Genomic DNA, 19,969 nt, shown 5'->3' with positions numbered 1-19,969 from the left:
CAATATGGTGAAATCCCATCTCTACTAAAAAATACAAAAATTGCCGGGCGCGGTGGCTCAAGCCTGTAATCCCAGCACTTTGGGAGGCCGAGGCGGGCGGATCACGAGATCAGGAGATCAAGACCATCCTGGCTAACACGGTGAAACCCCGTCTCTACTAAAAATACAAAAAAATTAGCCGGGCGTGGTGGCGGGCGCCTGTAGTCCCAGCTACTCGGGAGGCTGAGGCAGGAGAATGGCGTGAACCCGGGAGGCGGAGCTTGCAGTGAGCCGAGATCGCGCCACTGCACTCTAGCCTGGGGGACAGAGAAAGACTCCGTCTCAAAAAAAAAAAAAAAAAAAAATACAAAAATTAGCCAGGTGTGGTGGTGCCCGTCTGTAATCCCAGCTACTCTGGAGGCTGAGGCAGGAGAATCACTTGAACCTAGGAGGCGGAGGTTGCAATGAGCAGAGATCACGCCACTGCACTCCAGCCTGGGTGACACAGCAAGATTCCATCTCAAAAACGAAAAAGAAAAAAAAAAAAAGAGCTACTATAAAATAGTTAAAAAAAAAAAAAAAAAGAAAAGAAAAGAAAAGAAAAGAAAAGAAAAGAAAAGAAAAGAAAAGGAAACCTCTCCAGGAAATACAGAAGAACACAATGGAAAACTTCCAGAAGAGGCACTGCCAATGGGCCACAGTCCACGAAGTGCAGCATGAGGCGCCAGCAGGACATGGCAGCACCCATTCAACAGGCAGTATGTCAGCCGGGAGCAAAGCGTCCTCCCCTTCATGGCTTCAGGAATGCAAATTGCTATAACTTTGGGAATAGATCTCTCAATAACTAATGAAATTTAAATGTTAAATATGCATACCCTTTGACCCACTAACACCATTTAGTTCCCCTTCGTGGGAATCTAGCCTACAGAAATGAAAGAAAGTGTCAGGACCCATGCATAGGAATGTGCCTCTCAGTACAAACTGTGGCAAAAAAACAGACACAAAATGAAATCCATCAATGGGGAATGGTTGACTAAATATGTTGTATCCTCAGTATGGACTATTATGTAAACATAAAAAGAATAAATTTTTGCCTGTAATCCCAGCACTTTGGGAGACTGAGGCAGGCAGATCACAAGGTCAGGAGATCGAGACCATCCTGGCTGACACCGTGAAACCCCATCTCTACTAAAAATACAAAAAATTAGCCGGGCGTGGTGGTGGGCGCCTGTAGTCCCAGCTACTGGGGAGGCTGAGGCAGGAGAATGGCGTGAACCCGGGAGATGGAGCTTGTAGTGAGCTGAGATCGCGCCATTGCACTCCAGCCTGGGCGACAGAGTGAGACTCCATCTCAAAAAAAAAAAAAAGAATAAATTTTTATTTCCTGACATAAGCAGATGTTGAAGACATATTACCAAATGAAAAGGAAAAAAAGGTGGAGGGTGTAATTACAGCAGAAAAGGACTGAAAAGGACTTATTTTTCTGTATTGTTTGAATTCTTATGAGGGTACATTTTGTAACATTAAAAAGCAAATTAAAAATATGGCTCATTCCAAGGTACAAAAAATCACTTTGGCAAATCAAAGTTTTTCAAAGTATCTTCAGACTCAAAGAAGTCAAAAAATAAGCTGGACACAAATAGACACTGTTTGTTCCTGTAGCAGCTGGAATGAAACCACAGTGAAAGAGCCAGCGAAAGAGCGTTTGCTTTTCCTCCTTAGAGGGGCCTCAGCACCTGACTTTGGAGAGAGGCCATTCTTTGCCATTTTTCCTCTACATGGTGGTTGTCACTGGACTCTTAGGGGACCAAGAATCACTTTACAACATGCTGCTCTCCTATTCAAAATGGGTCATGCTCCATACTTCTCAGAGTCATCACCCAAAATCATACATTTCAATGCTTTTTCAAATACGTGAATAGGACCCAGCAAATTTGTAAGCATGCCATTATCCTCCAGGCCCTTTATTACACGATCACCAACATTAAAGTCCTAACACTTAACCACTTTGTAGTAGTTATGACAACTGTTAACAGTTAACAGATCAGATGACAACGTATCCATGGCCAGGTGGGACGATGTGGACGCAGGAGGACCTAAAATCATGGCCAAGAGACCTCTGCACCACAGGCTCACTCTGTAAGGCCATCTCTCCTTGAGTGTGAGGTACTGTTGAAGGAGGGAGTTTCTACTTGTCTGTACTGTGACTGAACATGAAATACAGACTTCTACAAGTAATATATTTTTTTTGAGATGGAGTTTCGCTCTTGTTGCCCAGGCTGGAGTACAATGGTGTGATCTCAGCTCACCACAACCTCCGCCTCCTGGGTTCAAGCGATTCTCCTGCTTCAGCCTCCCAAGTAGCTGAAATTACAGGCAAGCACCACCACACCCGGCTAATTTTTTTTGTATTTTTAGTTTTTTTTGTATTTTTTGTATTTTTAGGGTTTCTCCATGTTGGTCAGGCTGGTCTCGAACTCCCGACCTCAGGTGATCTTCCCGCCTCAGCCTCCCAAAGTGCTGGGATTACAGGCATAAGCCACCACACCCAGCATAAATAATAATTTTTAAAAGTGCATTAGTTTAGCAAAAACATGACAGGGATGTCAGTGAAATACCTTTGTGTTACAACTGTCATTTTGTACACCTTGGACAACTCCATTCAACAAACAATTTAGTTTTGAAGTCTCAATAACATAGTTGGAAAAGAAACTGCTGTAGTCTCCCCTTATCCATGGTTTCAGTAACCCTTGGTGAACTGCAGTTCAAAAACTTGTGCGTAGAATACAGTAAGATATTTTAGAAGAGAGACATCACTTTCACATGACTTTTATTACAGTATATTATGACTGTTCTATTTTATTATTAGCTATTATTAATCTCTTCCTGTGCCTAGTTTATGAATTAAACTTTATCGTAGATATGGATGGATGCACAAGAAAACAGTATATATAGTGTTCACTACTATCCTTGATTTCAGGCATCCATTGAGGGTGTTGGACCGTATCCCCTGAAGATAAGGGGGGGTGACTACACGTGGATTGAGAGGTACCCTCATTGCTGCAGAGCTGTGGTAACTTGTCGTGAGCCCCCAACAGCCAGTGGTACTGCCATCCAATCTGACAGATGGAAACCAACGCCAATCAGCCTGCCTGGAGCGGTACAAATAAGCCTAGGACTCAAACTTTCAGCCAGTTAACTGTAAGTAAACCAACTTTTCGGTAAGGAGGAAATACTCACCCAGCTCTTGGGCAAGATAAGTGTCTTTATTATAAAAGGTGTCAATTCGCAGCGTCTTTACTGTAAAGGTGGTGGTATTATTAGATTCTTCCTCTCCACTAACACAAAACTCCCAGTACCGGAAGGCGCTTGCCAGGAGCAGGACCCGCGGAGGGGTCCGTGGTCAGTTCTGGGGCGGCTGCCGAGCAGGGCAGTGTGTGGAATCAACTTCATTGCTCACGTGCAGCACACCCTAAGCGCACTCCTCTTTCCTGGAGTGCAGACCAGGCCCCGACCTCAGGGATCAGGACACAGGGGCCAAGGGGTCAAGAGGGAGAGGCGGCGTCGGCACCGTAGACAGCGGTCTCGCGAGCCTGGAACCAGGCGGGCGGCAGTGACGGGGGTGGGCACCAGGGGACGGGGTGAAGGGTCATGAGGGGAGGGGCGGTTACCGGGCCAGACGGTCACAGGGATCGTGTCACCGGGGAAGGGCTGGGAGGTCAGGGGGTTTGTGTCACGGGATGGGGGGGGAGCGGTCACCAGAAAACGGGGTGATGGGGGAGAGGGGGCGGGGGAGGGAAGGCGGGAAAGGGGCAGTTACCAGGTCGCGGGGGGAGGGTTCGCAGGGGGAGGGGTGGGTGCTCCCGGGGGCAGGGTCACTGAGGGAGGGGTGGGCGTTTGCGGGGGGTCATGTCACGGGGGAGGGTTCACTGAGGGAGGTGGGCGTTCACGGGGGATCGTGTCACGGGGAGGGGGTCACTGAGGGAGGGGTGGGCGTTTGCGGGGGGTCATGTCACGGGGGAGGGTTCACTGAGGGAGGTGGGCGTTCACGGGGGATCGTGTCACGGGGAGGGGGTCACTGAGGGAGGGGTGGGCGTTTGCGGGGGGTCATGTCACGGGGGAGGGTTCACTGAGGGAGGTGGGCGTTCACGGGGGATCGTGTCACGGGGAGGGGGTCACTGAGGGAGGGGTGGGCGTTTGCGGCGGATCATGTCACGGGGGAGGGTTCACTGAGGGAGGTGGGCGTTCACGGGGGATCGTGTCACGGGGAGGGGGTCACTGAGGGAGGGGTGGGCGTTTGCGGGGGGTCATGTCACGGGGGAGGGTTCACTGAGGGAGGTGGGCGTTCACGGGGGATCGTGTCACGGGGAGGGGGTCACTGAGGGAGGGGTGGGCGTTCGCCCAGCCGGGGTCACCGGGTGATGGGACGGAGAGAGGGGAGCGCGCGGCCGGGGAGCCTCGAGGGTAACCGGCGGGTGTGGGCGGTCGGGGGCCGAGGGTAGGGCCAACCCCTCACGCCCGCCACGGCCCCGGCAGCGGATACGCGGGCCGTCACTCACCGCGGCTGCCGGGCGACGCAGCCAAGCGCTCCCGGCGCGGATGAGCGCTGCGACGGCGGATGGGGCGGCGAAGCCACCACAACCGACCAAACCGGCCGGCCGACGCGGAGCCAGTGCGCAAGCGCAGGAGCCGGCCGGCACTGCGCAGGCGAGGCTCCGACCAATCAGCGCCCAGCGGACCCGGAGGGATGCGGCGGAGGGGGCGGGGCAGACAGGGCCAGGACTCGGTCCGCGCCGGCGCGCGCCTCTGGCTCCGCCCGAAACTAGTTCGTTCATTCATTCGCACGTGGGCACTGAGTTGTATTTGCCCGCCCGCCCGCCGGACACCTGCTGAGCGCTGGTCACACTGACAAGCACAGCTAGCGGCTCCCCTCGTGGGCCCTACAGTCTAGGCGGGGAGGATAGATAAACATGCAGTTAGAAGAGCACCAGGCAAAGCAGCCGGGATGGGGCAGGCTGAGGTTTTAAATTGGGCAGGGGAGTCGGGGTGCCTAGGGAGGTGAGATGTTACGTGGGATCCGAAGATCCACAAGACTCTTGCCTGTGACCACTGAAATGGTGGGACATGTCCCTGGTTTCATCGTGTCCACGGTAGACAGGTGAGCTTTGGAACTGTGCATCAGGCGCCTTCCCCTGCATAACCTGCCCATCTACTTAAGAGTGAAACCCGTATCACTTACCACCTGTCCATTTCTTCATGGTACTTATCCCTGAATTATTTTATCTGACCTGCTAGGATGCAACTCCCTTTTTTATTTTGCTGACAAGTATAGCCTAGTTGTCTAAACTGCCACATAGTGTGTACTTCATAAACAGCTGAATAAACCAGTAATTCATCCATCTCTCTGATCTGATCAGCCTTTTTTTTTTTTTTTTGAGAGGGAGTCTCGCTTTGTCGCCCAGGCTGGAGTGCAGTGGTGCGATCTCTGCTCACTGCAAGCTCCTCCTCCCGGGTTCACGCCATTCTCCTGCCTCAGCCTCCCGAGTAGCTGGGACTACAGGCGCTCGCCACCACGCCCGGCTAATTTTTTGTATTTTTAGTAGAGATGGGGTTTCACGGTGTTAGCCAGGATGGTCTTGATCTCCTGATCTCGTGATCCGCTCGCTTCGGCCTCCCAAAGTGCTGGGATTACAGGTGTGAGCCACCGCGCCCGGCCAGCTTTGATTTTCTTAAACAGCCAAGTGTTGTTCTTCCGCCACTCCAGCACTAGTGGTAAAGTTGGCATGAAATATGCTACATTAAATAGTCATTGAATAGGGACAAAACAGAGCCACACTACAGCTGGAGAAATAAGACGAATACTATTGTTCAGCCCAAGGTACTACTGGAGAACACTGGAGAGAAATGAATAAATGAATGAATGGATGCACACTTAGTTACGTGGGGTGGTCTTCAAAGTAGAAGAAATACTTTACAACAAAGGAGAAGAGCACAAAGTCAGGGAGACAGGAAAGGCTGCACAGCGGGCAGAACGATGCTGCTCTGGGGGCTGGTCAGAGTGCAGGTGGCTACACAAGATCAGGCAGGAGGTCGGAAATAAAGGTTCCCGAGTAGGGGACCATGTGACAAAAAAGCTGATAGGGCCTTATTTTAAAAATTAATTCATGGCCGGGTGTGGTGGCTCACACCTGTAATCCCAGCGCTTTGGGAGGCCGAGACAGGCGGATCACTTGAGCCCAGGAGTTCGAGAACAGCCTGGCCAACATGGCGAAAGCCCATCTCTACCAAAAATACAAAAATTAACCAGGCATGGTGGTGCACGCCTGTAATCCCAGCTACTTGAGAGGCTGAGGCAGGAGAATTGCTTGAACCTAGGAGGCGGAGGTTGCAGTGAGCCGAGATCGCGCCACTGCACTCCAGCCTGGGCGACAGAGTGAGTGAGACTCTCCCCACCCCCACCCCACCCCCACCACACACACAAAAATTCACGCACTTGGTAAACTACCTAAACAGTTAAAAGGATGTGCATAACAGTGCAGAGCAAACAGCCTTGATCCTTGCCCCCCAGTCTCTCCCTCCACAGAGGCAGTGCTAACACAACATACAATTGTCCCTCAGGACCTCCCATGGATGCCAACTCCGAGAGGCTCAAGCCCCTGATGCAAAATGCATATAACTCAAAAACATCTTCTTGTATACTTTAAATCACCTCTGGGTTACTTACAATACTGAATGCAATGTAGATGCCATGTAAATAGTTGTTATGCAGCATTGTTTAGGAAATAATAACCGCCCCCCCAAAAAAAAAAGGTCTGTATATGCAGTATAGACATTTTTGTTTCTGAATATTTTTGATCCTTGGTCGGTTGAACTCATGGACGTAGAATCCACCACATGCAGGGGCAAATACTTCCAGGATATTCTATGCACATCCAGGCATACAACCAGTTCCATCCTGGTAGCATACTTCACAAACATATCCCCCCTCCAGCATGGCTGTACTTTGTTTGTAGAGGCTGCACTGCATTCCACCGAATGTATATAGCATAATCTACCCAATAAAATGGGACCTTTAGAAAAATTAATCTGGCTTTGGGGGAATAGATGCTGCAGCAACAGTGTAGCAGGGCACCCTATGGCAAAGGAATCTCCCCTCCCGTTGCCCTGGATCACAACGCCCAACTCTGGGGTGTTGGTGGGCAGCTGTCACACGATCTGACATCTTGAGTAGGAGGTGACACAACACACTCTGGGCTCAGAGGCTACCTTAAGGTCTTGACGGCTGTGTGCAGGCACAATTGCTTCACCCACTGGCCCCTGGTCGCTACTGGACAGCAAACAGAAACACAGCCTCCAGGCCAGATAAGCCCGCCCTAGGGCCTGCTGCCACAGGCACACCTGGCAAAGACGTGATGGTGGGGTCAGGATGACAGAAACAGTAGGCTTTGCAAAACCTGCACTCCTCTCCATTGTGAGTACAAAAGACAGACACCAAGTGCAGCACCCAACGTTCGACTGGATCCTCAAGCCACCTTAGGAAAGGGGACATGGGGACACAGAGGCCCTGAAGGAGGAAGTCACCCGCCCCTGGTTATGTGGCTGGTAGGCATGGAGCCGCAGGTGCACCACGCACTGCAGTACAGACCCCCAGGGGCCAGGGAGCACCAGCTGGGCTTTGCTGCTGGCTTTCTTGCCCACCCTGGTATCTGCACTATCACCTGCAGACACCAAGTGTGTCTTCCACCTGGAAGACCTAAGTGGAAGCCCAAAGCTGCAGAGCCAAGTGCCCGTGCACCCCCGTTTTTGTGGTGGGAGAAAAGATACAGAAACTTCTTTACTTTGCGTAATGTGTGCGTTTTCAATTAAATGTATGCGTTGACTTTTGTAATCAGATTTAAAACAAACGAAGAAAAGTGCAAAAGCAGAAGAAAAAGAGAAGCAACAACTCCCAGGCCATCTGCTCACAGGCGTTTTCGGTGGTGAGCACCTGTGAGCAAGTGTCCCTGCCCTTACTCGGGCACACGGACTGGGTGTGGAAGGACACTGGTGCCAGCGTGGCCCCCAGGACAGTGACAACGGGTGCTGTGCGGGTGGCAGGCCACATGGGGCAGGGTGGCGCCGGCTCTTTCCTCTGCGTGCGGCTTTGGGAAGCAGCTGCCTGGTGGACTTGGGGAATGTGATTTCTGTTCTTCCAGGTCCTTCTATGGCCGCGGAAGAGTGAGTGAGGGGAACACCTCTGGCTCCAACACTACTTGTTCGTTTTGTTTTTTCTTCACACAAATGAAAAACTCAGTTAGCATCTCATTTTAACTTAAATACCAGTTTTCTATGGAAGACAAAATGAAAAAATATATAAAAAGGTCACTTTATTTTGCCTTTTGTTTGGTAGGCTATCAATGCCCTTTAAAATCCTACTATTCAAGTACAAATGCTGATGTTTACGAAGTATTTACAATTTTAGTCTTGTTCCTTTCTATCTTAAAACACAACAGCTAACTGGTTACAACAGTTAACAAAATAATAATAACAAAGGTCACAAAAAGAGAAACCCCTGTCTTATCAGGCACCCAATCTGAACAAGGACTTGGATCCAACCTTCTGCTTCCCGCCAGATGCTTTAAAAACAGTCTGGCTTTCATTAGAATAAACGTCTCTGTTTAAAGAATAACAGGGCAACTGCTTCCCAGGGTCGCCAGTTAGAGTCTGACAGTGTTTGGGCTGCTGCCTTTACAGTCTGTGTTCTCAAAGTTTCCAACTCTTACTTGCCATATGGGAATGACCCAGATTCACAAGGGGAAGGCCTAGACAACAGCTTCCTGAACGCCTACTTAATTCTTAGGTTAGAAACTTTAACCTTTAAAATGGAAGGCCAAGAAAATAATACACTGAAAGGAGAATTTTTACTTACACGACTAAGTGAATTTAACTCAGGTCAATGGTAGCATCTAGAAGTTACTAAATTGAGTGCTACGAGTAAAAATATGTCTGTATTTTGTATTAGGGAACAGCCAAAGGAAACACACTTGAGAGACAGGAGACCCTCACTGACATGAGATCGGGGCGGGAACTCCACATTGCAAATATTCAGAATCCCGTTAAGCTCTCCAAAAAGGCATTTGAGAGATGTTGCTAAATTCTCTTGTAGTGTTTTAGATTAATAGAGCGCTTTTACTTAGACAGTTATGTCTAGGATATTCTAAAATAAGTGCACCCAACATTTTATCTTCAACTATAAGGAGACTACCAAGATTTGGGAAAGACAAAAAAAAACGAACAGGGCACGCAAATTAAAACAAATGACAAAGGCAGAATTCCTAGGTACTTCAGTTCTGCACATTTGCGGATGAGGAGGAGTAAAAATTTCCACTGGGAGCCAGATCCGAGGCGCACACAGCGGCCCTCCCTCCGGCAAGCTGCGCTCTCACGGCACATGCCAAGCCAGGGAGAACGGGTTTGGTTAGAACAAACAGATTCCAGTCCTCTGCTTTGATATGTTCAACTAACTAAAAGATTAATTTCTTCTGTTTTTTCCAAGCTTGGTTTTTACTTTTCTCCAAATTTCTTATCAAGAGCTCAAGTGAGCTCCCCAGTTGATTTCACTGAATCCTGCTGCATCGCTGTCCACAGAAACCTGTGGGACAGAATACCTTCCTCAGTGTCACTTGAAGTGAGAGAATGGGGAGGAAGCAGATGAAATACAATTTAAAAACAGAAAATCTTTATTGTGCCGTAACTGATTTTTAGTATACAATAAAACCTAACATAACCTAATTTCCTGGGCCAAATAATGTAAAATAGGCCAAAATCAAGCCACAGCACAAAGGATATTATTGGATATGGACCTTTTAGCCTTGGTGAAAACTTCAAAGTAAGGAGACATTGTCAGCCAATCAATTCCACTAAAATTGCATTTATTTTCTTGTCATAGTAAAAAAAAGAAAACAGTAGCAAATACTGGGCTTCGTTTTCCCCCTCAACGGCACGCCTTCCACAACAGCACAGGTGGTTCTCTGCTTCACTGGCAGAACCACACAAGCTTATCCGAGAGAAAATCTGCTGTCACAAGTCCACAAGGAAGAGCTGACTGGGCCCACTGCTATAGCCAATACTTCCAGAATCACCAGCCCACCTTCGTCAAAGGGCTGGCTGTGGCAGCAAGGGGTGTCTGTCACATTCGTCCCGGCTCACTGAGCCCAGGCCTCATCGTACCCTCAGGTGTGACATCTGTACTACCATTGCCTCTGCGTGGTCCTCTGGGCCTCACGCCAGCCATGGCAGAGTGTCCCAAAGGTTCTCAGGAGCTGTTTAACACAGTGTCAAACACCAGCTTCCCTCGAAAGCTGGAGATGCGTCTTGAGTGCACTGAGTCGGGCATCAGTCCCAGAAGTTTCCATTAAATGAAAGCCAATCCCATTGCAGGGTAGGGCCTGGGGGAGGCCACTGTTGGCTGCTCTTTGGAATAACAATGCAATGACTGATCATTTCCCTTGAACACAGGCCAGGAACGTGCCTTGTGTATCAGAACATTTCTCTTAAAAGTTAAGTCACAAAAGGAAAGAACCATATTGGCTTCCTTTGGAGTGGAAAACCAATCTCGGATGATTTACTTTAGACAGGCCTTCTCCTCTACGAAGACCACGAGGCATTTTTCAGTAAGGTATAAAGAACTAAACTCTGGCAGACACTGTGGAAGCCCACGTCTTATCTTTAGAAAGTCCACTGTATGCTCCTCACACACGGCAGACGGCTTCTGTGGTGCATGAAGCACTACATGCTCACAAAGAAATTCTAAATGGCTTTCAGAACACAGTACTATGGCTCTAGGGGACGGGTGCGGGTGGGGACTGAAAGGTGAAATGATTTAGAGGAAGCGTGTTGTCACTTTTTCCATGAGCCGCGTAGTACAGAGAAGGGGGCGCTCCATGAGGGCCATTTGTCTTGCAGTGCGGGATGCATTTTAATAAAATGATTACACTACTTTGTTTCAATTATGTCTTTCCCAGTGCTGAGTATCTTGCATGACATGGTCCCAAGGTTCACTAATAAAGCGTTTTCTGTGAGGAAGGTAGTTTTGCTTTAGATGAGAGGCAGCCCTGCTGCCTTGACTACTGGCATGGAGGCTTAGTAGGTGTCTTTAGCCTGACAGCAGGGACCCTCATCTGTAACTTGGGCTGCTGGCTTGGGCTGTCAGAGCTGGCGGGCACCTGGGCTGGGTTGGGAGTGCCTGGAGTCTGGAGCGGGGCCGATGCTGTGGTCACCACTTGCTGTTGAATGAGTTTCTGCTGAACCACCTGGGCAGTTGCGGTCACTGCAGGGATCATCTGCACCTGCTGCCCGGCTGCTGTCGCCTGTGTGAGTGCCACAGTCTGTGGAGAAGCCTGAGCCGAGAGAGTCAGAAAACACACATTGCCCAGGAAATTCAGTCCAGGGACAGGAAAATGGACGTTCTTTGGGATGGGGAGGACTCGAGAAACTTCACTGACTATGCTTTTATGACATGGAAGGATGACCAGTCACACAACAATATGACCTCTGGTTTCCAACTAAACACAAGTGGAAAATTAAAAGATGGTTGCTTTTAGACTAACACCAGATGCCTCTTGGGAAAAGGGTGAGAGTTGGGTCAGGGACTGATTTTGTTGTTGTAGTAAAGCTTTCAATAGAGTTTGGTTTCTTGAAATCTATATGCCAGTGTGACTTTGAACAAAATTTAAAAAGTTTAAAGCACCGCTTTACATTTAAAGCACTGTGCTAAAGAGTCATATTGTGGAGCATCAGTGACAACAGTGAAAGCGCCGGAAGGGCTTCTGTGGGAGGCAGGGCCACTGTGCCCACAGCGCCTCTGCTCAAGGGCAGGCCCCGAGCGGAGCCTGCTTGCCTGAGGCCTGTGCCTCCCTAAAACCACAGGGCAGCGTCTGCGACTTGCAGGACACACCCGCAATGATAGTGAACGAAGGGTCCTGGGAGTGAGCCCAAGGTGAGGCTCCCTCAGTATGGCTGACACAACCCCAAAACGCTTGTTCACTCTTCTTCTCATTATTAAGTGTATCTAGATTTTCCCCTGAAGTTAATGTTTTTGTGTGTATCACAAAAATCAAAAGTGATTCCCTAATCATGACCTCAGGTGAAAACAACCCATTCTCTGACCTGGAAAATGTGAGGTTTCCACTTTGTCTATGCGTCCTACCTGCTGGGAAGCAGAGGCAACTTGCTGGATGCTGGCCACGGGTGTTTGCTGTTGAACAACTTGAGGAAGTTTTGCAACCTTTGACAAAACAAAAAAAGCCAAACATAGAATTCAAAGGAGTATGTGCACAAAAAGAGATCTTTCCTCCCTTTCTATCCTTCTCAGTTAATGCAAAAAACACAATGACCAGGTGACACAAAAGAGCAATTCTCGTAGTGTGCCCACCTGGAGCAGTGAGACAGCAAGTCGCTCCACTGCATGGTGAGTCAACTGACTGCCTCCCCAATTTGCTATCACTCATCATTTAAGCTTATTTTTGGTCTCATATTTCAGACACATTTTTTCTTTTCACAAAAACTATTGCAAGTTTATATGAATGAATTGGACTGAGGATGGTAAGTATTTGAGCGTCTTGTGAGTCCCAAGGGCTCTGCATGTGACAGGCCTGGACGATGTTCCAGTAATGAGCTGTACAGTGCAGCTCAGGCAGCCAGCTGAAGTGGGGAACCCGGAGATGCACCAAGGTTTTGAGGCTGGTAATTTTATCATTTTTCTACATTTTTCTTAGTCATGATTGAGATCTGACTATTTATAAAGCAACGCTTTCCACCCAGTGCCCACTTTCTGTGCACTTGCTGCTGCATGCATCTCCCGCTGTCTTGATGTAGTAAGAGGCTCTGGGCCACCTGTGTGTCCTATCAGCACCATTAGGGCGTGCACCCAGAAAACAAGAGAGGCTCCAGTGTGGGCAGCTGCTGGGGGCCCTGATTTCAAGGGCCCTCCCTGCACAAGGCCCTCATGGACTCTGGTCTCTTGGTGGATCCTGTTACTTATAGAACACGGATGAAAATAATATTTCACAAGATAATTCTGGGAAAAATGTGAAATTATATGATTTACTCATACACGAACAAAGGTCCAAATAAATGTTAGTTCTTACTAAAATTAAAATCAATCAGAAGGCATTTACTAGTTTACTGTCACTTAAACAATTATAAATAAAATTCACTAAGATAAGAAGTGCCCTGAGCGCCCCCTGTGGAACTGCTGGGAAACAAAGATGTGACCAGCGCTCCAGGGCCCATCTCAAGACCACAACGGTCCAGGACTTACTTGGCACAGCACTGAAAATCCTGAGACGTCTTAAATAAAGCACTAGGAAGAAATCTTAAATGTACCAAGAAACCTGCAAAGAGGAACTGCCAGTCTCCAAACCTAAGCACAGGCGGGCACCACGAGTCACAGAGCAGAAAAGCTACACAACCTCTGCCTGGGATCGCCGGCCACACGGAGACGCAGCCCATGATCTCCAGGGTCGCACAGGACACAGCTGACCAGACACCAGGTATAGGCCAGCTCTCGGTGGGGAGCTCGCAAAAGAGCCCCGTGCTACTGCCAGCTGCCATCCTGGAGGGAGACACTGTCCCCACAAAGGTACCCAAAAGCTGCAAAGAAAGCATCCCCTTCCTCCAGTGGCATCTGTAAGAAAAGCACCTGCCCTAAGCCTCAGTGCCGGGGAGGAGAGAGGAGGAGACACAGATTCAGAGGCCAGGTGGGTGACACCTGAGCGCGGAGCGAAAGGCTGAGCCACACACCGAGCAGCGTTCCTGTGGCACCTGAAGGTGCTCGCAGAAGCAAAACTCCACCTTTGCCCCAGGCCACGAGGAGTCCCTGCAGATGCGGCACATTTCAGACAGGGAAATCACCAGATCCAGAAAAACACCTTGCTCACTCTGTGAGACCTGGAAACAAGAGACTATAAACAGGCATATTTCGGAACTTCTGAAAATAAAATAATAAATCATCAAGATAAAAATTCAACAGACAAGCTTGAGAGCAGATTTGACTTAACCAAGGGAAAAATGAGTGACTGAGGACACAGAGTGAAAGACATGACTCAGAATATAGTACAACAAGACAAAGACACAGAAAATATAAAAGCTGCTGAGAGACCTGGAGGGCAGAGGAAGCAGGACAGGGGCAACATGTAAACAAACAGTGGCTGCTCATTTCCTAAAGACATGAGAGAGACTGCCCGAGATTCAAGAAGCTGGAGCATCAGAATGAAACTGCAAAACAACGAAGACAAAGACAACGTCTCAATAACAGGCAGACGGTGGGGAAGACAGAGGTGACCCTGGAAGAGCGAAAGGCTGGACAGACACCGGCTCCTCTTCAACAACAAAAGCAGCCACAGTGAGGAAATGATACCGTGAATGCACTCAGAAAACAATGCTGACCGGGCGCGGAGGCTCATGCCTGTAATCCCAGCACTCTGGGAGGCCGAGGCAGGTGGATCACCCGAGATCAGGAGTTCGAGACCAGTCTGGCCAACATGGTGAAACCCCACCTCTACTAAAAATACAAAAATTAGCTGGGCATGGTGGTGCGCGCCTGTAGTCCCAGCTACTAGGGAGGCTGAGGTGGAAGAATCTCTTGAACGTGGGAGACAGAGGTTGCAGTGAGCCAAGATCGTGCCACTGCACTCCAGCATGGGAGAGTGAGCCTCCGTCTCAAAAAAAAAAAAAAAAAATGTCAATCCGGAATTCTGTACTAAGCAAAACTGTCTCTCAGGAACAAGAGTGACACACAGGCATTTTCAAGCGCTAAAGGAAATTCCAAAGGATGGGTCAGGTGGAAGGAAAGTAATTCCACATAAAAAGTCAAAGATGAAAAAGGACAGAATTATGGCTGGGCATGGTGGCTCACGCCTGTAATCCCAACACTTTGGGAGGCTGAGGCAGGTGGATCACGAGGTCAGGAGTTCGAGACTAGCCTGGCCAACATGGTGAAACTCGTCTCTACTAAAAATACAAAAATTAGCCAGGCCTGGTGGCATGCACCTGTAATCTCAGCTACTCAGGAGGCTGAGGCAGGATAATCGCTTGAACACAGGAGGCGGAAGTTGCAGTGAGCCAAGATCGCGCCACTACACTCCAGCCTAGGCGATGGAGCAAGACTGTGTCAAAAAAAAAAAAAGAAAAAGAAAAAAGGAAAAAGGACAGAATTAAAACGCACGGTAACAGCAGCATTTGAGATGAATAAACTGAGCTACTGTGTGATAAGATCATTGCTGGAGAAAAGGGTAGAGGCAATCGTTAACTTCATACTCTGATACAGAACTGTGCACATGGAGATTTTAGGGTAACCACTTAAAGAACAGAAAGAAAATATATAATTTTTCACCGGCAGAGGGGAAAAAATTGACAAAAAAAGAGAAGGTGGCCCAAAAGAAGGCAAGGAAGGGAGGAAAGAAAAAATAGAACAAGCAAGACAAAGAGTCCAAACAAAAGAGAGGCCAGAAATTCAAATATACCCACCCTTATATACAGACAAGTGGACACGTGCTTCAGGTAAGAGTCAGAGACGGAAAGCCTGACCTCACAACAGCGCCGGACCTGCCTGCGAGCTGCTCACAGGAGGTGATGAGGGGCACACAGAGAATGGCTGAAAACAAGGAGGGAAAAATACAGACCAGAAACTTCCAACAGGAGGGTGGTGCTTTACTCATACTAGGAGAATAGGCTTCAAGACCAGAGATACTACTGAAGATAGTAAGAGTCATTTCAAAATAACAAAATTTAAAACTTTAAACTTAAATGTGGCTAATGAAAAGCCTTCTAAGATACAAAGCAAAACCAGAGAGAAAAGTAAGGAGAAACATAAAGGCATACTCAGAATGCTCAGAATGGGACATCTAAACACGCCTTCTCAATAACTAGTAACACAAGTGACTGGCAGGACACAGAAGACCGAAATGACACAAACAGTAAACTTGACCCAGTTACAACAAAATCATCTCACAACTGAACCCATCCTGAAGACTGCTTTGGAAGGACACAGACCATTTTTTAAAACTGACCGTATTTTGGACTAGATAGCAAGTTTCAACAAATTTCAAAGACTGAAATCATTCAGACCTCATTCTCTTGACAATACAATGAAGATTTATTTTCAAGTCAATAATAAAAAGTAACTGGAAAACCTCACCTGGAAATTAAGAAACACTTCTAAAAAGAACCCAGGCAATAAAGAAGACATCAAAATGGAAATCCAAAAACATTTAGGACTGAAGGAAAACCAAATAATAAAATTTGTGAAATAAGCTCAGGTGGTATTCCATCTTAATAAGTTAGAAAATGAATAGCAAAATAAAAGAAAGGAAAGGAAGTAAAAACCCTGGCAAAAGCCCGGCATCGTGGCGCACACCTGTGGTCCCAGGCCCTCCGGAGGCTGAGGAGGGAGAACTGCTTGAGTTCAGGAGTTCAAGGCCACCGTGGGCAACATATGCAGGAGCCCGTCTCAGAAACAGACCTGACAAGGCAGGCAGAGCACACGACCGAGGCTGCGCTGCCCCGATGCCGTGAGGTGGCACACACGAGAGCAGCAACTGAACTCATCCATGCACAATGACAACTACCACAGGACCCAGTGAGTCACCCCAGAACACAACCATGATTGAACATCACAAGATTCAATGACTATAACCCACTACAACAGTCCATCTGTCCACTGTACTAACAGCCCTCGGGCACACCTGTACTCATGGGGCTTGCTTTATTGGAGGAGACAAAATCACCTGAACAAAGTAACTATAGTATTTGTTGAAAGTGATAATACAGAAACAGAGAGCAGAAAAGGTGAACAGGAAGAGAGACTGTGAGCAAAGCTGGTAGGGGCACACCTGCAGAGGAGCAAGTGCAGAGGGGTGCACAGGCCAGGAGCTGTGGGCAGCAAGGCTCTGCAGGAGACATCCACACCCCCACACCCCCGACCCACCCACACAACCACAAAGTATTCCTGGGGGACGGATGGCAAAAAGGAAGCAGGAGAGATGGCAACAACCAGGGAAGGGTGCAGAGGAGGAGCTGACAGTAGAAAGAGGAAGTGGCTGCTCCACGTCTCTTCTGGAAGTCCAGCACACACAACTGCCTACCAACAGGCTGGACCTGTATGGATGACTGTAGGGGTTTCTCAAGTAGGCTAAAGATCTGCAGAGACAGCTGCCCTTCCTGAGCCGATCGATGCCTCTGGTAGGAGCAGGTCAGGCATACACACCTGAGCCCTGAGGGATCAGACATCTCCTGGATTTGTCAAAGGCAGGTAAGATGAAGAATCTGGAACTCAGGACAGTAAGTGGCTGCAGACATGAATCTGTGTATCATTCGCACCGAGACAGGACTTAAAGCTTCGAGGCTAAAGGAGATGTGTGAGGGACGGAGGGAGCTCATAAACAAGACAAAAGGTACCATAACAAAGAGGAACAGAAACTTCAAGCAAAGTAGAAAAGAACAGAATTTTCTTACTCTGACAAAAACACAGCAAACACCCTACTTCACAGTGAAATACGGACTCTGACTTTCACCACTGTGCTGCAGGTCCCAGCCGGCACAGTAAGGCAGGAGAAAGCAAGGGTTTAAGACGGGAGAAGTAGATCGTCACGATCTACAGGTGATACAACTGTACACAAAGGAAATGCAACAAAACAAAACCAAATCCTAAGATAAATTATGCAAATAACCAGAACTAGCAAGGCGGCCAGAATAAAAAACCAATGTACAAAAATGCACAACAGCCAGAGACAGAAAATGGAAATTAAAAGCATGCCATTTACAAAAGCATCAAAAAATACTGATTACTTAAGAATAAAACTAACATAATCTATAACACTTTCACAAAATATTAGAAAACTTCATTAAAAGGCATTAAAAAAGTAAGAAAAGATGCATCATACTGGTGAATCTGAAGGAAAGAATGTAAAGATGTCAACTCTCCCCTAAACAGCTACAGAATCAATGCAATTCTAGTAAAAACTTTCAGCAGTTTTGATTGTAGTGTATGAACTAAGCTAACTAAAATTAACACAGAAGTGGAAAGAGCCAAGAATAGGCACGCTACGCCCAAGGAAGGGTGTGGTAGGGGTACTCGCCCTCCAGACACCAAGTGTCACTGCCACTCATAGCGAGAGCACAGTGGGACCAGCATGGCCTCTGAGACAAGAAGCCCCGAACATCCCCACAGGATCTCGGGTGGAGGCGGCACTGTGGATCGATGGATGACAGAATGGGCTTTTAAATAAGTGGGGCTGAAAACAGGGTATTCATAAGGCACATCAAATTGAATTCCTGTTTCTATCTCAGACCCAAAAACCAATTCCCAGAGGATGTAAGACTAGCTGAGAAGGTAAAACTCCCCTGCTCTAACTGAATTCCTGTTTCTATCTCATACCCAAAAACCAACTCCAGGAGTCTGGAAGACCAGCTAAGAAGGTACAACTCCCCCACTCTTAGAGAAGGATGCAGCGAGGTAACTCCATAAGCTCTGGGAGGAAGCAGGATATAAAAGCTCTAGGCAGAGAGGAAGACGGGAGGGCACACTGCACACATGAAATCAGGAACTCAGTTCTCCCAAAGACACCAGGTAGAACTTGATGACCAAGAAATATAAAAAAAATCAAAAAACAAAATAAAATATATTTTTTAAAAAGACACCAGGAAGGGAGAAGAGGAGGCTGGAACTGGGAGAGGGCAGCTGTACCCCACAGAGCTGGAGATCGACACCCAGAACATGAAGGCAAAGCTGGTGACAGCCGGAACAGGCACCGGCAGAGAGGAGCCTTCCCAGGAGCCAGAGGGGGTGAAACCTGAAGGCCAGGACACACTTCCCTCCAGTACACCAGCCAGTGCAGCCGCCAAGGGCTGGAAGCTCGCAAAGCCCGCGAGACACACAAGCCAAAGGCCAGGCACCCACTCCTGACACTTGGGCCCTCGCCCTGTTCCCCACTCACCTGGATCTGGGTCTGCACTTGCTGGGCCCCAGCCAGTTTCTGGGCCTGGGAGATGGGTGTGGTAAGAAACTGGGTCTTAAGGGCCGGCTGTGCGGCGTAGGCAACCTTCTGCTGTGCGCCAGGGGCGGTGATCTGCTGTGCGGTGATCTGGGGAGAGACTGCGAAATTAGGGCCGCAGAGACCACGCCGTGCTCAAGACTCCTGCCCACTCTGGGCCCTACGGCAGAACCCAGCCCCTTTCCAGCCTACCTCCCAGACCGACCCTGTGCATACCCACATGTCCTGCCCCCTGTCCCATCCCTGCCACTGCCTCCAGGCCCATCTCTGCCCATGCAGCATGGCCACCAGCTTCTCCTCCAGGAGGCCTGGCCGTTGCCTGCAGCCCACCCCACCCGGGACGCTGCTCCCTGCATAGTCGGGCTGGTGGGGCATCCTGACACCCTTGTCACACCTGCACGGGGCTGCTACTTAGATGACTGAAAATGATCACAATCTCTCAAATCCAATTTAAAAACTTGGCAGACATAGAGAAAATATTTAGTACACGGGGTAACAAACTGGTATGCACAATTTTTGCATATCATATCGTGTACATCTGAAGTTTACGTATCTGCTTTATCAGCCATGCTTATGGGTAAATAGGGGTTTTTAACATCTAAGGATGTTTCTGTCCAATCGTAGGAACACACAGCCCAGCGCTTCAGCTGCAGCCCTCCACTGCTCCCTCAAGCACAGCTCAAACCTGAGTGACCACACCCACCTGTGCATCAGCATGGCCACGTCTGCCCATGGACCACCATGACGCACCCAGGGGCTGCTGACCAGGCCCAGGAGGTAAGTCCCAGTACTGTCTCCTTCTTCCAGAGGTAAATAAATGCAGATGACCATTCCGACCCAAAGGACACGCACTTCCCTGCAGCGGTCGTGCCAAGTGGGGATGCAGGCTGGTCTTTGGAACCCGGCCACGGCGGAGCTGGTGGCTTTACCCAGACACCCTGTGCCTCCCGGCCTTGTGT

At 48.7% G+C, this 19,969-nt stretch overlaps 2 protein-coding genes across 25 annotated transcripts in view; both read right to left on the bottom strand.

The window, feature by feature from the left end:
• LOC129461007 (putative EP400-like protein) overlaps positions 1–4,649 on the bottom strand; it is a 37,643-nt gene extending 32,994 nt beyond the window's left edge. The window contains 1 exon segment of the mRNA XM_063614787.1: positions 4,539–4,649. The gene's annotated coding sequence lies outside the window, so the exon portion shown is untranslated.
• A 5,224-nt stretch (positions 4,650–9,873) lies between these two features.
• EP400 (E1A binding protein p400) overlaps positions 9,874–19,969 on the bottom strand; it is a 128,505-nt gene continuing 118,409 nt past the window's right edge. For all 24 annotated transcript variants that reach the window (XM_055240142.2, XM_055240147.2, XM_055240151.2 and 21 more), the window contains 3 exons: positions 18,954–19,100; positions 12,167–12,244; positions 9,874–11,357 (listed from right to left, as the gene is read on the bottom strand). In XM_055240142.2, coding sequence (XP_055096117.1) covers positions 11,085–11,357; positions 12,167–12,244; positions 18,954–19,100 — 498 coding nt within the window. In that variant the 3' untranslated portion in view covers positions 9,874–11,084. The remainder of the gene's footprint in view (positions 11,358–12,166; positions 12,245–18,953; positions 19,101–19,969) is intronic.

Source organism: Symphalangus syndactylus, chromosome 13, assembly GCF_028878055.3.
Source record: "Symphalangus syndactylus isolate Jambi chromosome 13, NHGRI_mSymSyn1-v2.1_pri, whole genome shotgun sequence".
Classification (NCBI taxonomy): domain Eukaryota; kingdom Metazoa; phylum Chordata; class Mammalia; order Primates; family Hylobatidae; genus Symphalangus; species Symphalangus syndactylus.
The sequence above is the reverse complement of the archived record's forward strand: the minus strand, read 5'-3'. Positions and strand labels throughout refer to the sequence as shown.